At 40.2% G+C, this 26200-nt stretch overlaps 1 protein-coding gene across 5 annotated transcripts in view; it reads right to left on the minus strand.

The window, feature by feature from the left end:
• Nucleotides 1-275: 275 nt before the first annotated feature.
• Nucleotides 276-26200, minus strand: part of GLIS1 (GLIS family zinc finger 1) — a 260750-nt gene continuing 234825 nt past the window's right edge. For all 5 annotated transcript variants that reach the window (XM_070745920.1, XM_070745924.1, XM_070745925.1 and 2 more), the window contains 3 exons: nt 17498-17667; nt 3923-4090; nt 276-910 (listed from right to left, as the gene is read on the minus strand). In XM_070745920.1, the coding sequence (XP_070602021.1) occupies nt 774-910; nt 3923-4090; nt 17498-17667 (475 nt within the window). In that variant the 3' untranslated portion in view covers nt 276-773. The remainder of the gene's footprint in view (nt 911-3922; nt 4091-17497; nt 17668-26200) is intronic.

The following is a 26200-nucleotide window of genomic DNA, read 5'->3' on the forward strand; positions in this document are numbered from 1 at the left end:
TAGTTGTGTTACATTCTTGCAGCCACAATAACAACAGATTTAGTACAGCATATACCTTTTCGGACACTAGTTTTTATACTTTTTGGTTTGCCATAATAAGCCAATTATATTACCTACAAGCAGAAGAAAAACTGGAAATCAAATGATAAATGGTTTGAATTACAGCATTTTGGAAAGAACACAGAGGAATTGTGTATAGAATTGTATGAGTTCTAACAAAAGATAGTTCTCATTGACAGAATGAAGGGGGGGGGGGAAAGAGAGAGAGAGCACACTGGTTTCCAATTTTTAATTCTTTCTTGTAAAATTGAAAATATAAAACCTGCTCAGCAAAGTGAAAACGTTTATGTACATGAGGTCTGTGAATTTTAAAGAAGTCCTTTTATAGTCAAGAAAACATCCCATGAATTAACTGTGATTAAAGGGACCAGCAGTCTTAAATTGAAAACATACTTCTTTAAAAAAAATCTTTACAAGCATATTTTATAATTTAAATTTATATTTTACTCAAAAGGACTTACACATCAAGCAGTTTTAAATGGTCCTCCTACTCCCTTAAGAGAATCAGTTTCAAAGTGCCACAACAAAGGAATAGATACCAACAATTACACAGTATATTCCTTTATAAAATAGATTGGTAAATGTGAGCAGTTCATTTAAATGAACACATAAAAGGTTGCAGATTAAATACAGTCAAGGTAGGTCAACAACAATTCTGTAAATACAAAAGGCATTATAGGTATGGTAGACAAAGTAACAATTTAAGATAAGAGTTAGGTATCTGTATAGATGGGAGGAATGTGATTTAAACAGTGATCAAAAGTGCCGTTTTGGAAAAATCCATTGTTCTCTTCAGTTCCATTGATAACTTCTTCTGATATGCACTCTGCTTCAGAAATGACTTCATAGCCTGGAAATATGGTAAGCATATGAGACATAGTAACTATGAGGTAGCAAGAACAATTTGAATTGCAGACTAAATATGATGCTCTACTGTAAGGTGTGTTTTTTTTCTTGTTTCTTTGTTTAATTTTTAAAAAAAGCTTCTTAAGTTGTGTAGTAAGGAAGGTACAAAAGTTCCTGATTCTTCTTCCTTCCTTCCTTCCATCTGTCTACTACAAACCTCCCTCCTCTCCTTTGGTTATCAGGAGAAAAGATGTGCAAAATAAATAAATAAACAGGTGTCCAATAGTCTTGGTGAGCTGAAATATTTTGTTTTATGTTTCCCAGAATTTCCACTGCCCTAACTGTGATAGCCGGGAACTTTTGAATATTGCACTCCCAAACACATCGGAAGGACCTCGGATGAGGGATGCTGCCCTAGAACTTTAAAACGAATGGTTGCTTCAGTCAACATAGAAAACAGTATTATAGCTTCTAGGAATATGTAATTATGATAATAATGGATATTTTTTTCTACAGTGTCATTCAATCTGTTAACATGTTCGATAACCATTCAACTTAAATGTCTACACATGTCCTGACCTTGGTAATCATTCTGAACTACTAAGGATTGGTCATACATTAAACAAGACATCATACTATTAGAAACTAGTGACAGGTTCTTATGTTCTGCATCAGGGCATGGAAACAGAAGCTTTCTAAAATGGAATTGTAGTGACTAGACTTTTGATTTTGTTGTTGTTGTTGGTTAAATCTCTGTAAAATAAGCAGTAACAACAAAGCATTGCTGTTAGAAGACTGTCCTTTTTAAGTTTGGATTGTTTATTAGTGAACCGTTGCCTCTGCATTTCACAACTTCATATCCCTGCAGCTTTACTTGTAACAATCAAACATTTCTGAAGAAGGAAGTCTGTTTCTCATTAAATTCCTTCTTTTGAAAGATCTAATTGTTAAATTTTCTCTTCTTTTAAACTTGTAGAAACCAAGCATTCTGGCATCGGACCAGAATATCTCTGGGACTGCCTTCTGCCGCACGAATCCCAGGGACCATTTAGGTCCCATAGAGTGGGCCTTCTCTGGATCCCGTCAACTGGACAATGTTGTTTGGCGGGGCCCAGGGGAAGAGCCTTCTCTGTGGTGGCCCCGGCCCTCTGGAACCAACTCCCCCCACAATTCAGAATTGCCCCCACCCTCCTCGCCTTTCGTAAGCTCCTTAAAACCCACCTCTGTCGTCAGGCATGGGATAATTGAGATATACATTCCCCCTAGGCCTATACAATTTATGCATGGTATGTTTGTGTGTATGCTTGGTTTTTAATAAGGGCTTTTAGTAATTTAAATATTAGATTTGTATTATGCTGTTTCTTCTTATTGTTGTTAGCCGCCCCGAGTCTACGGAGAGGGGCAGCAAATAAATAAATAAATAAATAAACAAACAAACAAACAAACAAACAAAGCATATACATACATACATACATGCATGCATGCATGCAGAGACTGAACAACTTCTGCTTTTTTCTGTTTTTAGGAAAAGACCATAGAGTCTCCTGCTTCAGCAGGGCATTGATTAGAAGACCTCCAAGGTCCCTTCCAACTTTGTTAATCTATTGTATTGTATTCTGTTGTATTCTGCGCTGTAAAAGAACTTAGAGCATCAGCATTTTAATTGTAACATCTTATTCTTAGGCTACAATTTACAAGGCATTTAGCCAAAAATTGTTGATGCCGGATGCTCTAATATAAGCCAATCAAGTAAAGATGTGGGAAGAACAGAAGGAAATTAGCACACCTTTGAAGATAAAAGGTGAAGATGGGGTTAAGGAAAGTATATGGTTCTGTGACTTTTTCCTGTTTGCCATAATTTCCATTTTTTTTTCATCAGAAGAGAATCTAAGCAGATAGCTATTGAACTGAGAGTCACTGAACTAGAAGCCTGTTTAACCTCAGTGCTGGAAAGCATTAAAAATTCCACATGAATAAATTTGAAAATAAATTCAAGCACTCTACTCTTTTTAGAAACTTTTACCATCCAAACTGTCAACAGGACTTAGTTAAAGGAATACCCTAGACACTACTATAAACCGCCCAAAGCTCTAAAATGGAAGTATCACTTACTGGCCATTTATAAGACTCATATAGCAATGCTTTGTTGTAGTACGTAGCCTTCCTAGTAAATATGCTCTTATGTAACATTTGGTACTACTAAGAATCCAGGGGGAAAATACAGAACAGCTTAAATAGTCTCAGTATGTCTTATGAGGGCAAATGATCAAATATGGATGTTAAAAGTTAAAAGTTGCTTTTAGGGCACTATCTTAAGGAACTTTTTTTTCATTTATGATAATAGAAAAAAATATTCTATAAGGTCAATCGTGGAAAGATGTAAAATCTACAATGGAAGAATGGATAACAAAAATGGTGGAATTTGTGGAAACGGTGAAATTGCAACAAACAATTGAAAACACTTTAACAAATTTGATTTCTACCTGGAAGGTTGAAAGAAATTAAAAATTGATTTGGGGATTTGATTATTAGAATTACATGGAATTATGGAAATAATATAGACAAATATTAATTTTAGAGTAAGAGTTTCATATATTTAACATCAGTATGAAAGAACTTCAGAAGTCATTATTTTTCTATTTCTCTTATTATTTCAATAATATATAATATTACTGCTGCTTTACATAGATATATAGTCGCTGCAATTTGCAATGTGTAGTCCAGTAATATTAGGCTAGAGCGGATGTGCCATACTAATGCAATGATATCACAGCATCTGCCCAATTCAACTAAGTCACCATTCTCTCACATACTCTAAAATACATGTACAGTAATTGTTGCAACCTCAAATAAAGGCCCTATTGCTCAAAAGGAGTCAATTAAAGAACAACAGTTCAGAATCTGGGTGGAAAATGTAACTTATCTTATGTCTAAAATTTTATATCCTCTACCTGTAATGTTTTTGTAAGGGGAAAAGTCCAACAAAAATGACAAGAACACAGCCTAAATCAATTACCTGTTGAAGCTACAGGTGCACTGAGTATGTGATATCCATTTTGTCGCAGAGGGTTACAGCAATGAGATTCCCCTGATAGCACATCATTACTGAAAGATGAGTCCATTGTTCTGTAGCAATCTCCGTAGTGGAAGCAATTTTGTATAGAATGAAAGCTACCTTGGTAACCTGCAAACAGAGAGCGTTCAGATATTTAGAAGAATGCAACCAGCTTCTTTCTGAAACTAATGCTCATTCAATACACCTTTTACCCAAGCAAAAGCCAGATTCAAAGTCTGGCATCTGGCAAACACCCATTTCCTGATTTAGTTTAACAGGACTGCAAATGAATCAAGAAGCATATACAGTGATACCTTGTCTTACAAACTTAATTGGTTCCAGGACAAGGTTCTTAAGGTGAAAAGTTTGTAAGACGAAACAATGTTTCCCATAGTAATCAATGGAAAAGCGATTAATGCGTGCAAGCCCAAAATCCACATCTTTTGCCAGCCGAAACACCCGTTTTTGCGCTGCTGGGATTCTCCTGAGACTCCCCTCCATGGGAAACCCCACCTCCGGACTTCCGTTGCCAGCAAAGTGCTCATTTTTGTGATGCTGGGATTCCCCTGCAGCATCACAAAATAGGCGTTGATTGCTTACCTGAACGCCTCTTCTCGTACGGTGAGCGGGTACAGCAGTCACATGGGTTGCTCATGTCCAATCCGGTGGAACTGAGCCTAGTGTTAAAAAAGCTTGCTGGATCCGCCCCTTCCCAGAATTCGCGAATCCGTAGACTAGGCTCAGATGTGAAGCTCTTTAATGTTCAACTCTCATTGTTAGAGGAAAGAAAGGTTATAGAAGGTATCGAAGACACATACAAGGGAGGGAAGTGACTGCTGTACCCGCTCACCGTACGAGAAGAGGCGTTCAGGTAAGCAATCAACGCCTATTCTCCGTACTGAAGGAGCGGGTCCAGCAGTCACATGGGACATACCCAATAGATTGGTCCCTAGGGTGGGATTAGATTGCTATCATGAGAGATAACGGATTGGAGTACCCTTCTGCCGAAGGCAGCGTCCGCTGAGGCGTAAGAATCAATCTTGTAGTGCCTGATGAAGGAATTTGGCGAAGCCCAAGTGGCTGCTTTGCAGACCTCCTCCAACGGGGCTTGAGTCGCCCAAGCGGCCGAAGTGGCTGCGCTCCTGGTGGAATGCGCTGTAATGTTCTTTGGAATTGAGAGGGAGGCCGACTCGTAGGCCTTAGAGATAGTCCCTCTGATCCAACGGCCTATCACTGTTGAAGACACTTTGGAACCCATGACTCTGGGATGATAGGCTACGAAAAGTGCTTCCGACCTCCGAAAGGGTCCTGTGCGTTGGATATAAATCTTCAGTGCTCTAGTGAGGTCCAGAGTGTGCCATCTAATTGCCAGAGGATGGTCCCGTTGGAGACAGAAGGAAGGTAAGACAATTTCTTGGGTTCTGTGGAACATGGAGCTGACCTTAGGTAAAAAGGTGGGGTCTAGTCGTAGAACTACCTTGTCCTGATGGAATTGGCAGAGGTCCTGCCTGATTGAGAGGGCTGCCAACTCCGAAATGCGTCGGGCAGAGGTAATTGCCACCAGGAATGCTACCTTAAAGGATAGGTACCTGAGGGACGCAGATTTTAGGGGTTCGTAGGGTGCCTGCGTGAGGGAATGGAGAACCCGTGGCAAATCCCAGGAAGGATATCTGTGGACCTTAGAAGGTCTGAGATTGGTCATACCTTTAAGAAATTCTTGAACTTCCGGGAAGGAACGGAGAGGCTGTCTGCGAGGCCCTGCTAGGACAGAGGAAATGGCCGCCAAATGGCGACGGATAGTGCTGGTGGAAAGGCCTTGATGGAAACCTTTCATAAGGAAGGATATGATCCTGTGAATGGGGATGCACAGGGGAGATAAATCTTCCTGTAAACACCACTGGTGAAACTTGGACCATGTATGGTCGTAGATCCGATTGGTCGATCCTCTCCTGGCCTTTAAGATGACCTCCACTGTGTCGAGGTCGTGTCCTCGCAGGTCTAAGTCTCTCCTGATAATAGCCAGGCGGTGAGGTGGAACCACTCCGGGTCTGGATGGAATGAGGCCCCCTGCCGTAGCATATCCTCCGAAACGGGGAGTCGCCAGGGGTCCTGAACGGACAGCTGCTGGAGGTCCGCGAACCAGGGCCGGCGGGGCCAATGAGGGGCGATCAGGATTACTCGAGCCCTCTCGATGATGATCTTGTGAATCACGTCCGGTAGGATTGGTATTGGAGGGAAGGCGTATAGGAGTCCTGGAGGCCAGGGGCTCCTGAGGGCATTGGTTGCCTCTGCTCCCGGGGCTGGGAACCTGGAGAAGAATCGAGGGAGCTGGGCATTCGCTTCGGTCGCAAATAGATCCAGCACTGGGAGGCCGAATCTGAGGCCGATCTGTTGGAACAGTGCTTGGTGGAGATTCCACTCTCCTGGGTCTATAGTTGCTCGAGAGAGCCAGTCCGCCTGGACGTTGAGGCTCCCCGAGATGTGATCGGCTAGGAGCGACTGAAGATGCTTTTCCGCCCAAAGGCCTAACTTGAGGGCCTCCCTCATGAGAGCCTTGGATCTTGTGCCTCCCTGTCTGCAAATGTGGCTTTTTGTGGCTATGTTGTCGGTGAGAATGAGAACATGTTGGTTGGAGATGCGAGGCTTGAACTGTTTTAGAGCTAGGGATACGGCTCTTAATTCTAGCCAATTGATGGGTCTGGAAGCCTCCTCTGGTGACCACGTGCCCTGGGCTATCATCCCCTGGGCATGGGCTCCCCATCCTGATAGGCTGGCATCTGTGGTGACAACAAATTGGTCCGGGCACCTGAAAGGAGATCCTTTGTCCATGGCCGGGGACATCCACCACTTGAGAGATCTGCGAACAATCGATGGAATGGCAATGCGACGACTTGAGTTGCTGTGCCCCGATCTCTGAAAGGGTAATAGAAGCCACTGTAGTTCCCTGGCGTGGAGACGAGCCCAGGGAATGATGCCTATGCATGACACCATCTTTCCCAAAAGGGAGGACAAGGTTACTATGGGGACTGATTGCTGGAGTAAAATACGTGAAATCAACTCCCCTATGTTATGTTTTCTCTCAGGAGAGAGGAAAACCTGGGAGAATTCTGAATTAATGATGGATCCCAGGTGCAAAATGGAAGTAGAAGGCTGGAGGTGGCTTTTGTCAAAATTGATGGAAAAACCATGGTTCTGTAGAACTGACATGGTGACAGAAAGATCTACCTTTACTTCCTCTAGGGAATTCCCATGAACTAGAATGTCATCTAAATAACATAAAATGTGGATGGGCGAGGCCAGGATATAGGCCGCCAGAGACCCCAAAAGCTTTGTAAAGACTCTAGGGGCCGAGGAAAGACCAAATGGCATAGCTCTATACTGGAAATGTCTGCCCTGGAAGGAGAAGCGTAAAAATTTCCTGTGGCATTTGGCAATGGGGATATGGAGGTAGGCCTCAGTGAGGTCTAAGGAGACCATGAAATCCCCCGGATGAATAGCAGCTAAAATGGATGACAAGGAATGCATCTTGAACTTTCTATATTTGATGAATAGGTTCAGCTTTTTAAGATCCAAGATAGCTCTCCAACCTCCGGAGGTCTTAGGGACCATAAAAAGGATGGAGTAAAAGCCCCGGCCTCTCTGACCGGAGGGGACCGGCAGAATGGCTCTGATGGACAATAAATGGGAGATGGCTTCCTCCATTCGGCTACGAGCTGAGGAAGATCTGGGAGAGGGACAGGAAATAAAACGTTTAGGGGGGGGGAAATGAACTCTAAAAGGAGACCCTTTTGTACTGTATCAATAACCCAGGGATCCTTGGAAGTGCGGCGCCAGCTAGAGGAGAAGTAAGCCAGGCGGCCACCTATGGGGACCGAAGGTGGTTTACCATCTAGGCTTTTTAGAAGCCCTGTTAGAGGACGCTCCTCTCTGGTAGCGGAATCCTTTACCCCTGGAGTTCCTACCTTGGGATCGAAAACGGGGGGAATACTGACCTGGATTCCTCTGATAGGTGGACGCCTGATCTTGTTGGTGCCCTGGGCGACGAAAGGACTGCGTTTTGGTGATCTTTTTGGTAGTCGGGCCCAATACTTTTTTCTTGTCCGTGGTTTCAGTGAGGAGTGGGTCCAGGAGATCTCCGAAGAGGAGATCGCGTTTCAATGGACCCAGGGCTAACTGCCACTTCTGACGTACTCCTGCTTGCCAGGGGCGAAGCCATAGAAGTCTTCTGGCCGTTGTGGAGGCCGCAATAGACTTGGCTGCGAATCTGGTGGATTGTAGTGTGGCATCAGCCACGTATTGGGCGGCCGCAAATACCTTGTTGAAGTCCTGTTGACCTCTTAAATCATCGGGAGGAATATGCTGTTGAAGTTGGCGAAGCCACAGGAGCATGGCTCTGGAAAAAAAGGAAGCAGCTGTGGAGCTTTTAATAGCCCAGGAGTCTGCGGTGAACCCTCTCTTGAGCATCTGCTCAATCCGCTTGTCCTCTGGGCGGAGAACCTCCTCTGCTTCGCCTGGAACGGCAGCCGCCGAGTGTAGGGTTTTGACAGGTTCATCAGGTTTAGGGTAGGATAGGAGATCCTCATAGGAAGGGGAGAGTTTGTACATCTTTTGTCTTTGGTAGTGGGGTTAAGCCCAGATGCTGGGAACTCCCACTGCTTAAGCAAGGCATCTTTAAACAATTTTGGCATAGGGATTACCTCGTTATCCTCCTGTTCCTCTGTGAAGTAGGGTAAGTTCTCCTCCGGAGGGTCAGTGGATGTGGTGGCCTGCTTCTCTTGGGCCGCTAGCCCTGTGGAAACTCTAGCCTTGAGAAGGAGAGATTTGAACAATTGAGAGGGAAAAATAGTAACTGGAGGAAGAACCTTGATTTGGGATTCCTCATCGTCCGAGAGGCCTTGAAATGGATCCTCATCCTCTTCCATATCCTGATCATATTCATCCTGAGAAGAATCTGATTCCTCCTGAATTGGAGCTCTGGCATCTGGAGGAGAACTCAAGGGGCGGGAGGGGCGAGGAGGTGGATGAGGTAAGGAGGGCACATTGATGGCAGAGAGTTTGGCATCAATGGCCTTGGACAACACAGAGAAAATAGATTGGAACTCTGGAGGTAGGCTAGAAATATCAGCAGGAATGGCAGAAGAATCTCTGAAGGTCTGAGAGGTTTCTGGCTGGGAGGAATCTTCAATAATATCTGGTTCCTCTGGACCTAAGCCCCATAGGTTAGGTTGGGGTCTGTCTAGGTTTGGCTCATCCAGAGATAACACAGTGACACCAGAAAGAGGCAGATTAGGAGCCTCTGGGGGGTCAGGACTGCTGAGCACTTGGGCCTGCACCTTCAAGCGTTTTGCTGATTTATCATGGATTTTTTGTAGGGCTTGGTCCCTTCTCTTCTCAGCCTTGGTGGTTTTGGTCAAGGGGTGGGCTCTTGAAGAAGAGGGGGCCGAGGCCTGGGGGATACTGGTAATCTCATCACCTGTAGGCCTGGCCTCTCTGGGACCCTGTGTGGTGCCTCTCTTGGGAAAGGAAGCCATAGTCTGAACAATTAACAGAAGACAAGGCTTGAGCCAAAAGAAAACTGATTTAGGGGGGAGAAGAATTCCAAGGCTTTCCCAAGAGGAATGGGATCCTGCTCCTAGGCCTCGGAGCTGCTGCGACTTGAGGGCAATCTAGGCAAACCCAGAGTTCGTGTCCCCAAATACAGCGTGGCCAGCCTCCCTAAACTTTAACTAAAATAACCAAGGCACCCTGGTTGGAGGCTTAGCCAGTGGAGAATTAAGCCTGAGCGTCTCAAAGCCCACTCCAGGATCCAAGCGGTGGACTGAGGCACAAACGGCTGGCAGGAGGCCAACACGAGAGTACTGACTTAAAAGAGCGCGAAGGCCTTCGCGCCAAAATAACCGCTCCGTAAAATTTTTTAAAAGAAGCGATCGGCTAAGTCCAGGAGACTAAGAAGGGAGCGTCTCACACCACGGGAGGTAAAGCCCTTTAAAATAGTAATTATAGACTTGCCTAATGACCTCCGGGCCGAAGGATTGCTAATTAATCCAAAACCGGCAGCAGGAATAGTTAGCGGCGAGGAAAAGCCGCGGGAGACTAAACCGCTACTTCTCCCCTGAGAGAAAAGCCGAGCCGCAAAGGCTGGCGCTAATTAGGCAAGTACCAAAATTAAATGCAAGGATTTCTTACTGTTTTTGGAAGAAAGATCGAAGGGAAGGTGTTAGTAGTAGTACCGCAGGATGCGAGAACTGAGCGAATTCTGGGAAGGGGCGGATCCAGCAAGCTTTTTTAACACTAGGCTCAGTTCCACCGGATTGGACATGAGCAACCCATGTGACTGCTGGACCCGCTCCTTCAGTACGGAGAACATGGAAGTCCAGAGTGCTTAACTGGCAACGGAAGTCTGGAGGCGGGGCATCCCAGCGGTGGTGGTGGGTTTGTAAGGTGGAAATAGTTTGTAAGAAGAGGCAAAAAAATCTTAAACCCCGAGTTTGTATCTCGAAAAGTTTGTATGACGAGGCGTTTGTAAGACGAGGTATCACTGTATTCCCCTTGTTCAGTTTTGCCCTAATAGGCCACTATTGCCTAGTAAAGGTTTTAGCTACATGATGTTTTTACTCCATTAATACCAAATGTGTTTCTGTCTTGCAATGCAATGACGTTTCAGGCCAGAATTGTCTTATATGGTCAGCTTCATCTCTGTTGGCCCTCTATTTTTTTTTAAATAATGGAACAACAATTTTAGTTTCAAATTATTTCTCTTTTTAACGGTCCTTTCCCTAAATTACTGTACTTCATCCAATGTTATTTGAAGTTAAGGCTCACAGACTCAAAGATTTACCGTAACTATTATCTTCTTAGCTTGTATGGTTCTAATTTTTACCTATTGTTAGCATTTGCAATCATAGTGGACTGTTTAAAAGGTCCAACGCAGAAACTGAACAGTTGGATGAGATATTTTCCCCCAAGAACCATGTTTGGCAGTTACAATAGTTGGGTTATAAATTGGCTTTGCCAATTGCAGTGTTTTGGAGTGATTAGAATTAGTGGAGAAAAGACAATCCAGTGAAATCTTTTTGTTGTTGTTGTTTTATAATAACATGTCTACAATGAGATTTTTGTACAGAGCTACCTTCCTCTTACAATAATATTTCTTTTGCATTGAAGGTTTTTTTTGTTTTGTTTCTTTTTATTTTTAGGCTATCTAAGCAACTTCCCTTGGTGGGGGTTGTCCTGAAAAGATAGCTCCCAATCTACTGTAAGAACAATTCAATTTAGTTAACTGTTCAAGTTAACTCTTCCTCTGTCTTCAGAATTAATACCAATGATGAGTGATGTGAAATGAGCCTTGCCTGCACTTAACCTACCCTGTTTCCCCCAAAATAAGACAGGATCTTATATTAATTTTTGCTCCCAAATATGTGCTATGAATTATTTTCAGGGGATGTCTTATTTTTTTTCAACGAAGAAGAATTAAGTCTTCCACTAAACAGTGAATTTATAATAAGCTTTAAATATGGTAAATTGGAACTCATGTCTATCAATCAAAATTTTAATTAATTTAATTTAATTTAATTTAATTTATTAGATTTGTATGCCACCCCTCTCCGTGGACTCAGAGCAATACAGAAGCAATATACTGTATATCAAGCACTATCAATGCCACAAATTACTAGTTTAGCTTATATTTGGAACAGGATATTAGAAACATAGAAACATAGAAACATAGAAGACTGACGGCAGAAAAAGACCTCTTGGTCCATCTAGTCTGCCCTTTTACTACCATATTTAAAACTACGGTATATGTCTCCTACGTCTTACTTTCGGGGGATGCCTTATATTAGGCAATTCTACGAACCCTCTCCTATGTCTTACTTCCTGGGGTGTCTTATTTTCGGGAAAACAGGGTAGTTATTTCCATCATCAACAAAGTTGCCTTCTACAACTTTGTCAACAATAAACTCAAAGACTCTAGACCCATCCCACCTCTCAAAGTACCCAACAACAAAGAATACCACAATGATTCATCCAAAGCCAACCTCCTCAACTCTTTCTTTGTCTCTGTCTTTGTTAACAGCAATGGCTCATCCCCCAATCAGTAAGGGGCAAGTACAAGTGTACTAGAGTGCCTTCTGTCCCCTGTCCTATTGCTCTCCTATACCTTTCTTCTATTCCTATATCTTTTCTTCTACTCTTTCAACTCTTATTGGGTATTGGACAAAATAAATAAATAAATAAATAAACTTTTTGTTTTTTGCTACTCCATTCGTTTTTAACTATTCACAATTTGTTGAGCCTTTGTGCCAAGTAAGTACCTTTCAAAACGTAACAGATGGTAACAGTAGGAGCTTAAAGTGAGGTTCAAATCCTATCACTAGAGTGCAATTAACTACCACATGTGGTTTTGTACAAAAATCTGAGATTTATAAAAGATCCACATTTAAACTCCTAAGGAGCTTAAAAATGTGACCCATTGCCTTAAACTGTGTACAATAAAATGTCTATCCCCTGCCACATTTCCTTGCAAAGAAAAGTCACAAAACATTTATATTTGTAAATGTTAAGAAATGTAGTACATTTTGGCAGACACAGATAAGCTGATATTCACACTGCCACCAGCTTTAGGTTCACCACACATGGATTGCAGGCATTCCTTCAGTTTCTCAGATTTATATCAAATCTGTGCCAGCTAATTTCTAAAGAAGAATTTCCTAAACATGCTGTCGGTTTAAATGATCACTGTTAAATGCTTTATGTGGAATAAAATATATAAATGCAACAGTTAATAAAGGAGTCAACTATGTTCCAAACATAACATTCGGCTATAATTTTGCTATATGTGATACATAAAAAAGCTGTAGTTAACCACATCATAAAGTATGCTGGGTGCTCCTATTTCTCTTAAGCCTAAGCCAAAAAATCTGAAGCACTTTTAAACGAATTATATAATGAGTAAAAGCATTGGAATAGACCTCCTAAATGCCAATTCGTTTGTGTCATTCCTTTTAATATATGAATATAAATAAGTCAAACTCGTCAAATTATATAAAGTTTTAAGGCAAATACATCATGTAAGATATAAATAGATGTACTATTTTATTTGATCACCAAATTCTTTCCATTTGTAATAATTTCCATCTGGATCTTACTGTAGTTGAAGTCATAAATTCTACTGGAGTTTTGTTCTCACATATTGTCTATGCATTCATATCCCTAACATGCCCAGAGATAGTTTGTTTGAGTTACTGTACTAAAAACAGAGTAGAAATAGAAATATGCCTGTTCATTTACAATGACTTTATAATTGATTGTACAGTTGGATGACTGTTCTTTATAATTTTTAGAGTTAAATTGAGTATGTATGTCTACTGGCAGACACTGATTAAAATGTACTCAGTTTAAGAACTGGATTTGAAAGTATTAACAGAAACAGAGTGACATTACCACAAATGGCATTTAAAATAACATGCTGTCTTCTCTAAAAAACCTAATTCAGGATGGTTGGTCCCCCCCCCCCATTTTGTTGCACTCACAAGCAGCTAAATTTCATCCTTGACATCCCACTGCTATTAGCTTTTAGTGATGCAGGTGCTTTCTCAAACCTGGCATCTATCAGATATTGGAGATAATTTATATTATCCAAACGAATATGTAAACCTGCATATCTCTAAACTGCCAGATTGAGATAATGAGTTTTAGCTTTCATTTCTGGCGACGTTTCGACGAGGTCTCACTCGTCATCTTCAGGCTGGTGTTTCTGTCCTTGTTTCTACACAGCAATTGCCTGCTGTGTAGAAACTTCCTGGTGAGTCAGTGGGGTAACAATTGGGGTCGTTGATGTAGCTGAGGTATGCTGATTAGTTAATGGTTGTAGATTAGGAGTGATATCCTGAGTAGTTGGAACTTGCAGGCTACTTGATTGTTTAACAATGTGTGTTCTGAGTCTGGTTTCTATGGCTGGGGTACGTTTGAGGGCTGGTTTCCAGATGTCTGGTAAGCGAGAGGTATCATTCCGCTTGTTCATATTTTGGGGATGTTTTTCTATCTCGATGGCTTCCATGATTATTCTTTTGCTGTAGTGTTCTGTTTTGGAAATTAATTTGGTACTGTCGAAATCAATTTCATGTCCTGTAGTTTTGGAAAAGGGAGGAGGTTTTTTCTTTTTTCTTTAATGCATTCTTATGTTCTGCAACACGTGGATTTACTCTCCTGTTCGTTTGTCCAATATGCAAGGCCGAAATAGATCTATCCTAGTCTATATATATATATATATTGCATTACTTTACTAAAACTAAGTCAAAGCTTTTCAAACCTGCTTTTATTCTTTCAATGGACAAGTGTGGAAGAGAAACAGAAGTTCATGCAGGCTGCAGTTGGAAAAGAAACTTTAAGAATGTCCTCAACTAAAGGCAGTCCTCAATTTACAACCACAATTGAAACTATAATCTGTGTTGTTGAGAGAAACAGTCGTTACGTGAGATGCTACATGGCTGCTTTGTTCAATAACCACAATTCTGGCATTCCTGGGATGTGGTTGCTAAGCAAACGCCTGGGTTGTTAAGCAGACAAAGTCCCAGGTAAAGAATATGGGATGAGTCAGGGAGGTGGGAGAGATCCTAAGAGACTCCGCTCTGCAAGCAGGATTTTCAGTACCAGATCAGAGAGGCACTCGTGCATGGCCTATGCTGCAGCTCCCACGGTCACTTGCACCTGGCGTAGGCAGCCTGGGCTCTTTATATTACTATTCCCTCTCTGCACTGGCATCTGCTGAAATTCAAGCACACAACTGCTGAAAAACAATGGGAATTCACTGAAATACTTTTGCAAAGGAGCCTTGTCCTCCAGCAAAGAAACACTGGAAGAATTGCTGTTTCCAAAAGTCCACCTGCTACTGTGTGGCGCCAGCTTCTCTCCGCCTCCCTTTTTCTTTTAATCCCCTCTCATTTTCTCCTCCTCCCTTCTTCTGTACTTTATTCTGCCCTTTCACTCACTCTCATTCCTTCACTTTTTTACACATGCACAATCTCCTTCTCCCCATTCCTGTGCAGATTCCTAGAGAAACAGGCAGCAGTGAGAAGACTGGCTTTGGCCTGATATCCCGAGGGTTAAAACCATCGTCCTAGAGCGGTCTCCTCTCTCAAAATCCACTTGATGGACTTGCTTCCTCTCTAGGAATCTGCTTGTGGAACTGCTTCCTCTATGGCAGTGTTTCCCAACCTTGGCAACTTGAAGATATTTGGACTTCAACTCCCAGAATTCCCCAGCCAGCAAAGGTTGGGAAACACTGCTCTATGGAATCTGCTCTTTTCCTCCCCTGCTCCCTCCTGTTCACTATGTCTTTCTTGTTATCCAGGCCAAAGGCACAAGTGCTATTCCATGGGCTGAGAAATCATTTCAGCAAATTTCTGCCACTCCTAAGCAACTGCCCAAATGGAGATTTAGTGTGCTTGGATTTTGGCAAGTGCCTAAATGGATAGGTAGCAGTAATGTAAGGAGCAAGAACTGCCTCTGGCAGGAGGGGGGGGGAGCTTTTGGCATAGAAAATTTGATAAAGAATTGTTTTCTAAGGCTGTCATTGCTTTGAATGATTGTTACAAGTATTGGTCATTGAGGACCACCTGTAAATCAAAACAATCTGAAATCTTCCTATTTCTTAGCTTTCTGCAAGTTTAGTTCCAATCTGCTGCTGAAAGGTTTCTTATACAAAAAGAAGCTGAACTGGTTACTAGTATATTTTCTCCAAAACCTGATTGTTGAGTTTGTAATTTTTTCCCCACAAGAACAAAGATAAACCAAAGGTTAAGAATTAGCTGTATTACCAGCCACAATTTAACTATTGAATCAATATAGTAATTTACGTGCTAAAGTAATTGTCTAAACTGGTTCTCTATGAAGAAAAACTGAAATACAAAATTGATTTATGTAAGCAGTGAAGGATAACAAACATAATTAAAACCATACTAACATTACTCCAACAGTAATTATGTATTATTATTAAGCCAGATATACAATATGTGTTTTCAATTTTTTTTTGGCATACTCCAGAAAATTACCAATATGTCTGATAAAATCTGAAACCTTTGAACAAATCCATGAACCATCAATGGTTTGCCTGAGTTGCAAATGCTTGAGGTCAACTAGATTTCTGTAGTAGTGCTCATATTACACACCCATCTCAGGTTAATTTTATAGTAGACTCAAATTCTCTGACACACTGAACATGTGTTATATACTGAATTAAAATATTCTTGGCTGTTTAATAGCTCAGGATATTATGCATCTACTCCCTTATTTTCGGAGACTTCAGGGGGGGGGCATACAAATCTAATAAATTATTATTGTTATTGTTGTTGTTGTTGTTGTTATTATTATTATTGCTGCTAATATCTTGTCTAACAGTTATTAAATCTGACCAAAAGCAGTTTTGCAAAACGAAATAAATGGGAAATTGTATACTCAAACAAGGATTTTTTGCTAATTAGGTAGGTAGGTAGGTAGATGATAGATAGATAGACAGACAGATGATAGACAAATAGACAGACAGACAGACATGGGCAAATGTAGCATTCAAGAAAACATCCTTGAAAAACTGAAGGGATCACTGGTTGCTTGCTCTTTCATCATTTGTCCTCCTCAGCATACAAGCAGCTACTGCATTTGAGTCTGCCAAAATGTGTATTTCATTTGCATGCATTATCTCACGAAGAGTGGCTACTTCTTTCCAGTAAAAATGGTTTGTTGTTTATATTACAAAATAGAAAATACATTTCCATGTATTTTGGTCTATTATACCAATGAGAGGGGTGAGGTTAAGATACTGGGCGTGCCAGCTAGAAAGTTGACAGTTCAGGTTCAAGACCTAAGTGATGCACGATAGACCGAACTTCTATTATTTGCCCTAGGTAGGGTAGGTTAATAAGTACCAAGGTAACCATGTTTTGTGTGCTTCGACATACAGTCATACTGGCCACATGATCATAAAGCATCTTTTGGACATGACTGGACAAGGGAAATCTTTACTTTTACCTTTATTATGCCAATGACTCCATTTATACTATTTCTGCTTCATATGAAAATATAAAATATTTGTCATATTGCTTTCTAAAACATGACTTAAATGATCTAAATGGTTCCCTCTAACCTAGAGCTCATCAGCTTGAATGACATCTCCAATAATTGAAGCACAGCTCCCCAAATCAACCAAAGCCCCAAGCATTTTGGATTATACAAGATGCTGTTGAATGCCAAATTCTATTTCAAATTAGACATTATGAGAAACAAAGAGGATCCACTGAAAACAGTCAGCTCAAGTTTGCTTTCCTGCTCATGATGATAATACAACGTGCTATACAGTCTAAAGTCATTACATTTACCATGTCCCCATTTTTTTTAATCCAGATTATAAAATAGCAAAGATGGATCTTGCCTGACATAATAATGTCAAGGCACTGTATTATACTTTGGCTCTGAGAGAGTGTATGCCTTTTACATTTCTTTATGCATGGTGCATCCTTTTCTAAATGTACAGTATGGGATTACCTTGTGGCCCCTGCTGCGTAGATTGGTTTGGAAACGGCACATATAATTTATTTGCTGAGAAATGATGCCCGTTTGCAGACTGGCTGTGTGATGGTGCTGAGCTGTGCTTCTGAAGGAGGGAAGGAGCAACTACAGCTTTCAGTGGGCTAGCAAGAGTATTTGGAACAATCCTGGAACCAGAAAAGAGGGAGAGAGAGAATAGGCGATGATCAATTGGCTTTCATCTCATTGTTGGTGCTCCATAAATAACAGGTTTTTTTAAAAAAAAAATTAAATTAATTATAAGTGGATTGAAAAGTACAGGATAACTAAAAATTCTTCCATAAAGCATTGACCTGAACCTATTCCAGGAGACACATAAATAGAGATTACCATTTTAAAGTCATATTTCTAGCAGCGCTGCATTTTTATTGGATTAAAAAAACGTTAATTATATTTTATTTTGCTCCAATTCTGTCTGCATGGAATTCAAAGCTATCATCTATGTAACCCACTCAACCATTATTTATGTTCCCATTGTTCAAGTGGTTCAGCATGTGCCTAATGCTGTTCTTCATATGGAAGCAGGGCTATTTAAAAGTTGAAGCCTATATACCGTGTTTCCCCGAAAGTAAGACAGTGTCTTACTTTCTTTTTATCCCCAAAAGCCCCACTATGACTTACTTTCGGGGTATGTCTTATATTGGAAAAAAAATCGTCAATTTTTTTGTTTTAACCATAAAATTAACATTTATTTACAACCTGAACAGTATTGTATTCACCACAAAACAGCAGATGATACCCCAGTATGCCAGTGTGTATGTTTTACTGATGTATGATTAATACTGTGTGCATTACCGTATTTTAAGCCGGAGGTGGCAGTGACAAGTGCAGGGGACGGCGCGGTGACATATGGAGAGGGGGACAGCACGGTGACGTATGGAGAGGGGGGCGGCGCGGAAGTGGGCAGGAGGCGGCGCTCATTAAGATCAGAGGGAGGTGGCAGACGCGGCGACGTATGGAGAGGGGGACGGTGCGGATGTGGGCAGGAGGCGGCGCGCAGTTAGATGAGAGGGAGGCGGCAATATCCCCGTGTTTCCCCGAAAGTAAGACATATGTCTTACTTTCGGGGTATGGCTTATATTAGCCGACCCCCCTGAAAACCCCGATACGTCTTACAATCGGGGGTGTCTTACTATCGGGGAAACAGGGTATGTATTCACGTCTCCAAATTTTCACTCAGGCTTGTTATTTTCCCTACAGTTTTATTCCAGCAGGTGTCAGTTGATCTCTTTATCTCGAAATGGGAAAAAGTCTTTGAGCAGAAGCCTTTATCACTATGGATACTCTCCTTCATAAATAATGGAGGTCCTTGGTTCACAACTGCAATTGGGACCAGAATTCTGATTGTAAGTCAGGCGCCCACATTACTAGACCCCATTTTCTGACTGTTTTTATTATGGTCATTAAGTGAATCACATAGTTGTTAGGCTATTCATATCATAAGGGAGAAACTAATCTCCCAAATGGGTATTTTTGGTAGAAACAAACATAGAAACATAGAAGATTGACAGCAGAAAAAGAACTCATGGTCCATCTAGTCTGCCCTTATACAAAAAAATGGGAACATGGGGTGGGTGGTATGACATTTTGCAACAACCAGAAGTGCTTTACATTAATTCATTCACTCACTCATTAATTTATTAATTAATTCATTCACTTACTCAGTCACCCATCCATCCATCCATCCATCCATTCACTCACTCACTCACTCATTCACTCATCCATCCAACCCACCCACCCACCCACCCACTCATTCATTCATTCATTCATTCATTCATTCATTCATTCATTCATTCATTCATTCATTCATTCACTTGACTTCTATGCCACCCAATCCCGAAGGACTCAGGGCGGCTTACAACAATATAAAATACAAGACAATAAAAAGAAGTCAAATATAAAACTAAGTTATAAAACCATTAATTAAAAACCTCAATAAGCATAATAACTAACCCAACATGCATACTAAACATACATACAATTGGCCACTATTGTTGTTGGTTCATGGCCCCCAGGCCTGTCTGCAAAGCCAGGTCTTCGTGGCCTTACAGAAGGCCAATAGGGTGAGAGCAGTACAGACATCAGGGGGGAGTTGATTCCTTAGAGCCGGGGCGGCCACAGAGAAGGCCCTCCCCCGCGGTCCCGCCAGCTTGCATTGCTTGGCTGACGGGACCTGGAGGAGGCCAACTCTGTGTGCTCTTATTGGTCTCTGGGAGGTATGTAACAAGAGCCATGCCATACATCACTCTTTCTGAAGCCATTGTAACTCCAAATGGTCATTAACTGACTGTCTGTAAGTCAAGGACTACCTGCAATTGGGTATGATTTCATCAAAATTCCATTTTGTTTTAATTATTTTATTCTGCCTTCTGCATATTTTTTTTAATATGCTCAACAACCAAAGTAAAGTTCTTTGACTTTATCTAATAATTTTATAAAAAACAAAGAGTTTCCTCCATTCACATAGGGGAAAATGTACTGTATATATCTAAACTAGCCGCCCCAAGCCCCTGGAGAGGGGCGGCATAAAAATCCAATTAAACTAACTAACTAACTAACTAACTAACTAACTAACTAACTAACTAACTAACTAACTAGCTAGCTAGCTAGCTAGCTAGCTAGCTAGCTAGCTAGCTAGCTAACTCTGGCAGGTATGCTTAGCACTTTTGTAATCAAAGAGGCTCAGGATTAGTACAAGAGGGCACACATGGAAGAAAACAGACTGAAATATGCTCATTCAGAACGAAATTGTTTAGGGGCCAGGAAACAATGGGAGAAAGTCAAGCCTGTTAATGGTAGCTGAAGGGAGGCAGAGGAACACAGGAGGCCTAAAAAAGAATGGAGGTGAATAGGTGGGGCAAGGTTACACAACAAGGAAGACTTGGAATACATCATTTCTCACTTTCTATATTAGCCTATGAACTGGTTACCCATCTAAGAGTTTATGAACTCCATACACTTAATAGCTGTGGCTAATATTGAGCCACTTTTGGTCTTTCAAATGGATTAGAAATCAGCGTAAAATATTTCATTTCCTGGAATCGCTGCAATTGGCAATAGGCATATTTCAGACGCACACAAACTCATAAGATACCAATAGGAGAAGATAGTAGGAAAGGTGAGAAGGATAACATTAATACAGACCTACTACATGGGTAAATATCATAGTTCCCTCTAAGCTGAGCAGTGAGCAATGGCTCACTTAAAAATCATCATCAACTCAGAGTTTTTCAAACCTGCCCAGAAGCCAAGAGGGAAAGAGTGAGAGGGAAAGAGTGCCGCCCAGTCCCGAAGGGACTGCCGCTCAGACACTATACTTTTCCGCCCACCCCCCCAAAAAATTAGAGGGAACACTGGTAAATATCCTTAGACATAAGATAGTGCTGTGGAATAACTCTGTTGCCAAGAGACTGCTGTATGAAAACATCATAATAAAATAAAAAGTATGGATGCAAACCCCAAAATGTTCCCTCACACACACATGTGTGTGTGTGCACACACATGGATTTTAAGGTATGTGATTTTCACGCTTCACTACCAAGTTGGTCCCTTTTAATATGTTCCTGACAACAGAAAATACGACACAGCCTGCGTAATTAGTAACTACTTTGAAAGGATATAAAATTGAATGACAAAAATCTACTTTTCTTTTACTTATACTTGGGGGTAAAATACAACCACAACAGAGACATGGATGTTTCCAATATGAAGGCTGTCTCACTTTGTTGTTGTTTGGGGAGAAAATCTTTGACAGTGAAATTCTTCTTTTAGACAATGGATCTCAATATTTCTTCCATCCATCGCAGCAGGAAGAATACCAGATCCAGAGTTCAGCCCATCTGTACTTTATCTCAAATAAATTCCTGTACAGTTTGTGATGTGGTGCCTGCCTGTAACTTCAAACCACTTTATCAAGTGTTGTGGTTACTTACTAAATGCTAACACAAAAGAAAAAAACAATAGTCCTATAAAATAGTAGAAAAGTATAGGAAATTCCTATATTGTGCTTCATTACATACTGGTATGTTAGACATTCATGTGTGTTTGATATAATATACACAATCTATTGTGTCAAAAGCTTAATTTGGTTAAGGAAATATGCACCATACAGTATCTCATACTATAACTTTTTAAAGAACCCAAACAATGTTATTGTGTATCTCAATCAGCATATAGACAAAACCACTAAATTAACAAAGCAATGGTTTCTAACATATGGCTTGATCTAACTAAATTAATACGGTCCCAGCAGTTGTGGTGGAGAATTTGTTTTAGAAGAAGCACACACAAAATGTAGAAGGAAACACATTCCTATTGTGCATATACTTTGGAAGTACTCAGGTGAATATTTGCATTCCATCCAAACTCATTTGAAATTAATACCTAAAACATAGGGTGCTAGAAGAACTGAAGAAGATTGTTGGATGAGAAACAAAATGTTTTCAAGGGGGAAAAAATCAAGGAAGTCTCGTTGCCTCCTGAAGTTGACCCCGGGGTTCAGCTGGGTCTATTGCTGATATACCTGTCTCCCAGCTTCCTTAAAATGGCCCTGCTTGCGCTGCTAGAGGCGTAGCCAGACTGGCGGTGGAGTTCCCCGGGTTCATGGTGCTGGGGGACTTATAAATAGTCACAAGTCACTTTTTTCAGTGCCATTGAAACTTTGAACAGTCATTAAATGGGTTGTTGTAAGTTGAGGATTTCCTGTGTTTTGTAAACTGCCACGTGTTTTACTGAGCTGAGAGGTATAGACATATCAATCAATCAATCAATCAATCAATCAATCAATCAATCAATATTACTCCACCTCTCCCTCCAATTTTTAGGTAAAACAATGTTCTATGAACAAACAGTATACAGAGAATTAAAAGTCTACTTTGTAAACGATGAAATGTAAATCATATGAATTATAAAAACTTCAATGCAGCTATAGGCTCTAGATATCAAAGTTAGGTGGAAAGAAAGTAAGAAAAAAAGACCAGGAAAGGGGGAAAAAACATCACACCTTAACACCGATTTTCATCTCTTCCCATAATATAAAAAATGAAGTGCAAATCCCTCCTAATTAGGTTTCGGGAGAGTGATTGGTTTCTTTCTATGCATTTTGTTTCTAGGTCTAGCCTTAGGGGAATTTCTGTCAACATAAGCTCAGGAAATAGTCTTACCATAGACTTTCTAGAGAGAAGGGGGGGGGGAACAACTGAAGTTTGGTGAACTTTACTACTAATCAATCCCAGGTGCATTTGCCTCATATTTACAGAATATACAGCATTCCTTTTAATAGCATGTCTCTGTCATCTGTCATTTTCTCTTTCAAATATTCTATATTTTTTAATGTATTACTGTAAGTAAGAAACAAACATACTATTGGGGTTGTATCATATTATACCCGGAGTTCACATTTTGGGCAGTTGATATCTCTGGTAGTTCCTCCACATCATTCTTATGGTCACAGATTTAGTTGGACCAAAATCTATCTGTTTGCCTGTCTTTCTCTTTTTGTCTTTCACTCTCTGTATCTCCTCCCTCTGTCCCTTCCTTTCCCTCTTTCGCAGAAATTCTAATGCAGGAATTCAGTGACTTAAAAACTGGACTTTCTTCTATTTTGGAGTGTGGAAGTTAAAAGTCAAAATTGGTGCCATTGGTGCTTTAAGAATCCCATTTCATTCCCTACTATCCCTCAATATCTGAACTGTCTTACTTTCATGACATCACCCCCTGCAGTTGGAAGCAAAAATAAACCAGACAAAACAAGTGTTTCTCCCTCATGAATGTGAAGAAAGGGCTTAATGCTCCAGAAATTAGGCACACCTAGATAGTCCCACATTTTGCAGAGGTATTTATTTTTCTGAAGTTTCATTTTGTTTATTTAACAGTATCAAAACAAAAGGAGATCCAAACTTGGTTTCCTTCCAGTCACAGTGATATTCTTTTTAATTAGACATTGTAACCTTAAATCAGATATCCAATATTAAGCATAATCAACTGTGAACATTTAAAACTAAGATAAACAATGTCAATTTAATATTTGTGGTAATGGGAGGGCAGGTTTAATTTCCACATTAGAGAAATTTCAGAACTTTTCAAAAATGCATACAATTAGATGGATGTTCAGAAGAGCTTATAGTATTTTGAGTTTAGAAAGTTCTGCTCTGAGGAGAAGTTGGATTATACCTGCCTTCTCTTATTTGGCTTATTAGGCTACAACTCAGAACAATAATTGGGCTGGTTGGAAATGATCAAAGACATAGTCAAGACAATGAAGATTTGGGAAGGCTAGCGAGATCAGATATTTTGAGCCTGAGGGCCGCACAGGATAGACTTTGCAATACAGTACTTGTAAAATGGTTTTTATAGTACTGTTACACTGGCTAACATTACATTACACAGATTAATCTACATTTTCACCATGGAAATCATTCAGCTTTTTACCAGTAATTGCTATAATTAATTAAAACTACTTTGTACAACACAATAAATACACAGCACATTTACAATGTTATACAAGCTTTATACTCACTACTTTACATTATAACAAGTGTCATTTCTTCAGTGTTGCCACATGAAAAGATATAGTTAAATATTTACAAAATGTGTATTCACTTCTGTGACATATGTATGTGTCAATTTTAGTTCCATAAATCTTACTAAATTTTAATGTTTCCGAGATGAGAGCTTAGCTTATTAAAAAAACAACATTCTACCAGAAAAATAATTTATAAAACTTCAAACTTCTTATACCAAACTTCATAACTGCCCATATCCCCCATATAGGATTATAAAATGTTATATTCTAGAATAAATGTAATATAAACATTACAAATATTATAAATATTATACATGTAATATAAATATAAATATAATACATATATTAATATGTAAAATAAATATGCACCAAGACAAATTCTTTGTATGTCCAATCACATTTGGCCAATAAAATTATATTCTATTATTCTATTCTATTCTACTCTACTGTATAAGTTTTCTTTATATCTCAAATGTTAACATAACTAGGCCAAATCCTATTTTAGGTATTCATTTTTTTTTCATCACTGATTGCAAGATTGCTCCTCAATGTTCACAGAAATGAAAAAGCATTCCCATGTGTTTTGAATTTAGTAAAAATGATTCCATACTGTGTCAGTTTCTTATGTTCTGAGCAAGTGCTGTGTCGGCTCTGGAGAAGTCACTTCTCCCATAAACAGTAAAAGCCTAACTGCTGGATCCCGCATGCAATTATAGTATCACACTAATCCTATCAAATGTTCTTTATTTTAAATCTATCCCTTAAAGCTTTGCCACTAAACTAGGGTAACAAAAAACTACTATACACATGGGATCCATCAATTTTCCCTATCCATGTAAAAAATTTTACCTATTCCGCTAAGGATTTAAATCCTGATTCAGTTGAAGCTTTTAACAAGCTCCAGTTGTCATTTTGTTCTTTCACACATAGGTCTATCACCCTTGAAAGAAAGATGCTTTTCTGTGAGTCCCTATAATTTGACAATATTATCATATTTTAACATGTTTTCCTCTTGAATACTTTCCAAGGCATTATTATAAAGTAGTATTAACACTTTGTGTGATCTTGATTCTATCCCTCTGCAGCCTAGAACTGTATTGGCTTTTTTAGCAGCTGCCGCACACTGCTGGCTCATATCTAAATGACTGTCCACTAGGACTCCAAGATCCCTCTCACAGTTATTACTGTTGAGCAATGTACCTGTGCATTTTGTTTTTCTTGCCTAAATGTAAAACTTTACTTCCCTACATTTAGGCAAAACTTTACTTCCCTACATTTAGGCAATATGTAGTGCATTGCTCAACAGTAGTAAGAGAGAGATCTTGGAGTCCTAGTGGACAACCATTTAAATATGAGCCAGCAGTGTGCAGCAGCTGGTAAAAAAGCCAACACAGTTCTAGGCTGCAGAGGGATAGAATCATGATCATGCAAAGTGTTAATAACACTTTATAATAATGCCTTGTAAGGCCACACTTGGAATACTATCTTCAGCTTTGGTCGCCAAAAGGATGTTGAGACTCTAGAAAGAGTACAGAGAAGAGCAACAAAGATGATTCGGGGACTGGAGTCTAAAACATATGAAGAATGGTTGCAGAGATTGGGTCTGTCTAGTTTAATGAAAAGAAGGATCAGGGGAGACATGATAACAGTGTTCCAATATCTCAGGGGTTGCCACAAAGAAGAGGGAGTCAACCTATTCTCCAAAGCACCTGAGGGTAGAACAAGAAGCAATGGATGGGAAATAAATAAGGAGAGAAGCAATTTAGAATTAAGGAAAAAATTCCTAACAAATAGAACAATTAACCAGTGGAACAGCTTGCCTTCAGAAGTTGTGAATACTCCAACACTAGAAGTTTTTAATAAGATTGGATAACCATTTGTTTGAAGTATGTAGGGTTTCCTGCCTAAGCAGGAGGGTTGGACTAGAAGACCTCCAAGGTCCCTTCCAACTCTGTTATTATATGATTAAAACAGCTGTTAAGTGAATTTTGTCCCATTTTACGACCTTTCTTGCCATGGTTGTTAAATGAATCTGGCTTCCTCGTTGACTTTGCTTCTGAAAAGGTCACAAAAGGTGATCAGATGACCCTGGAACACTTGCCAAGCATCTGAATTTTGATCATATGACTACAAGGGTG

This window comes from Erythrolamprus reginae, chromosome 3 (genome assembly GCF_031021105.1).
Source record: "Erythrolamprus reginae isolate rEryReg1 chromosome 3, rEryReg1.hap1, whole genome shotgun sequence".
NCBI classification, from domain to species: Eukaryota; Metazoa; Chordata; class Lepidosauria; order Squamata; family Dipsadidae; genus Erythrolamprus; species Erythrolamprus reginae.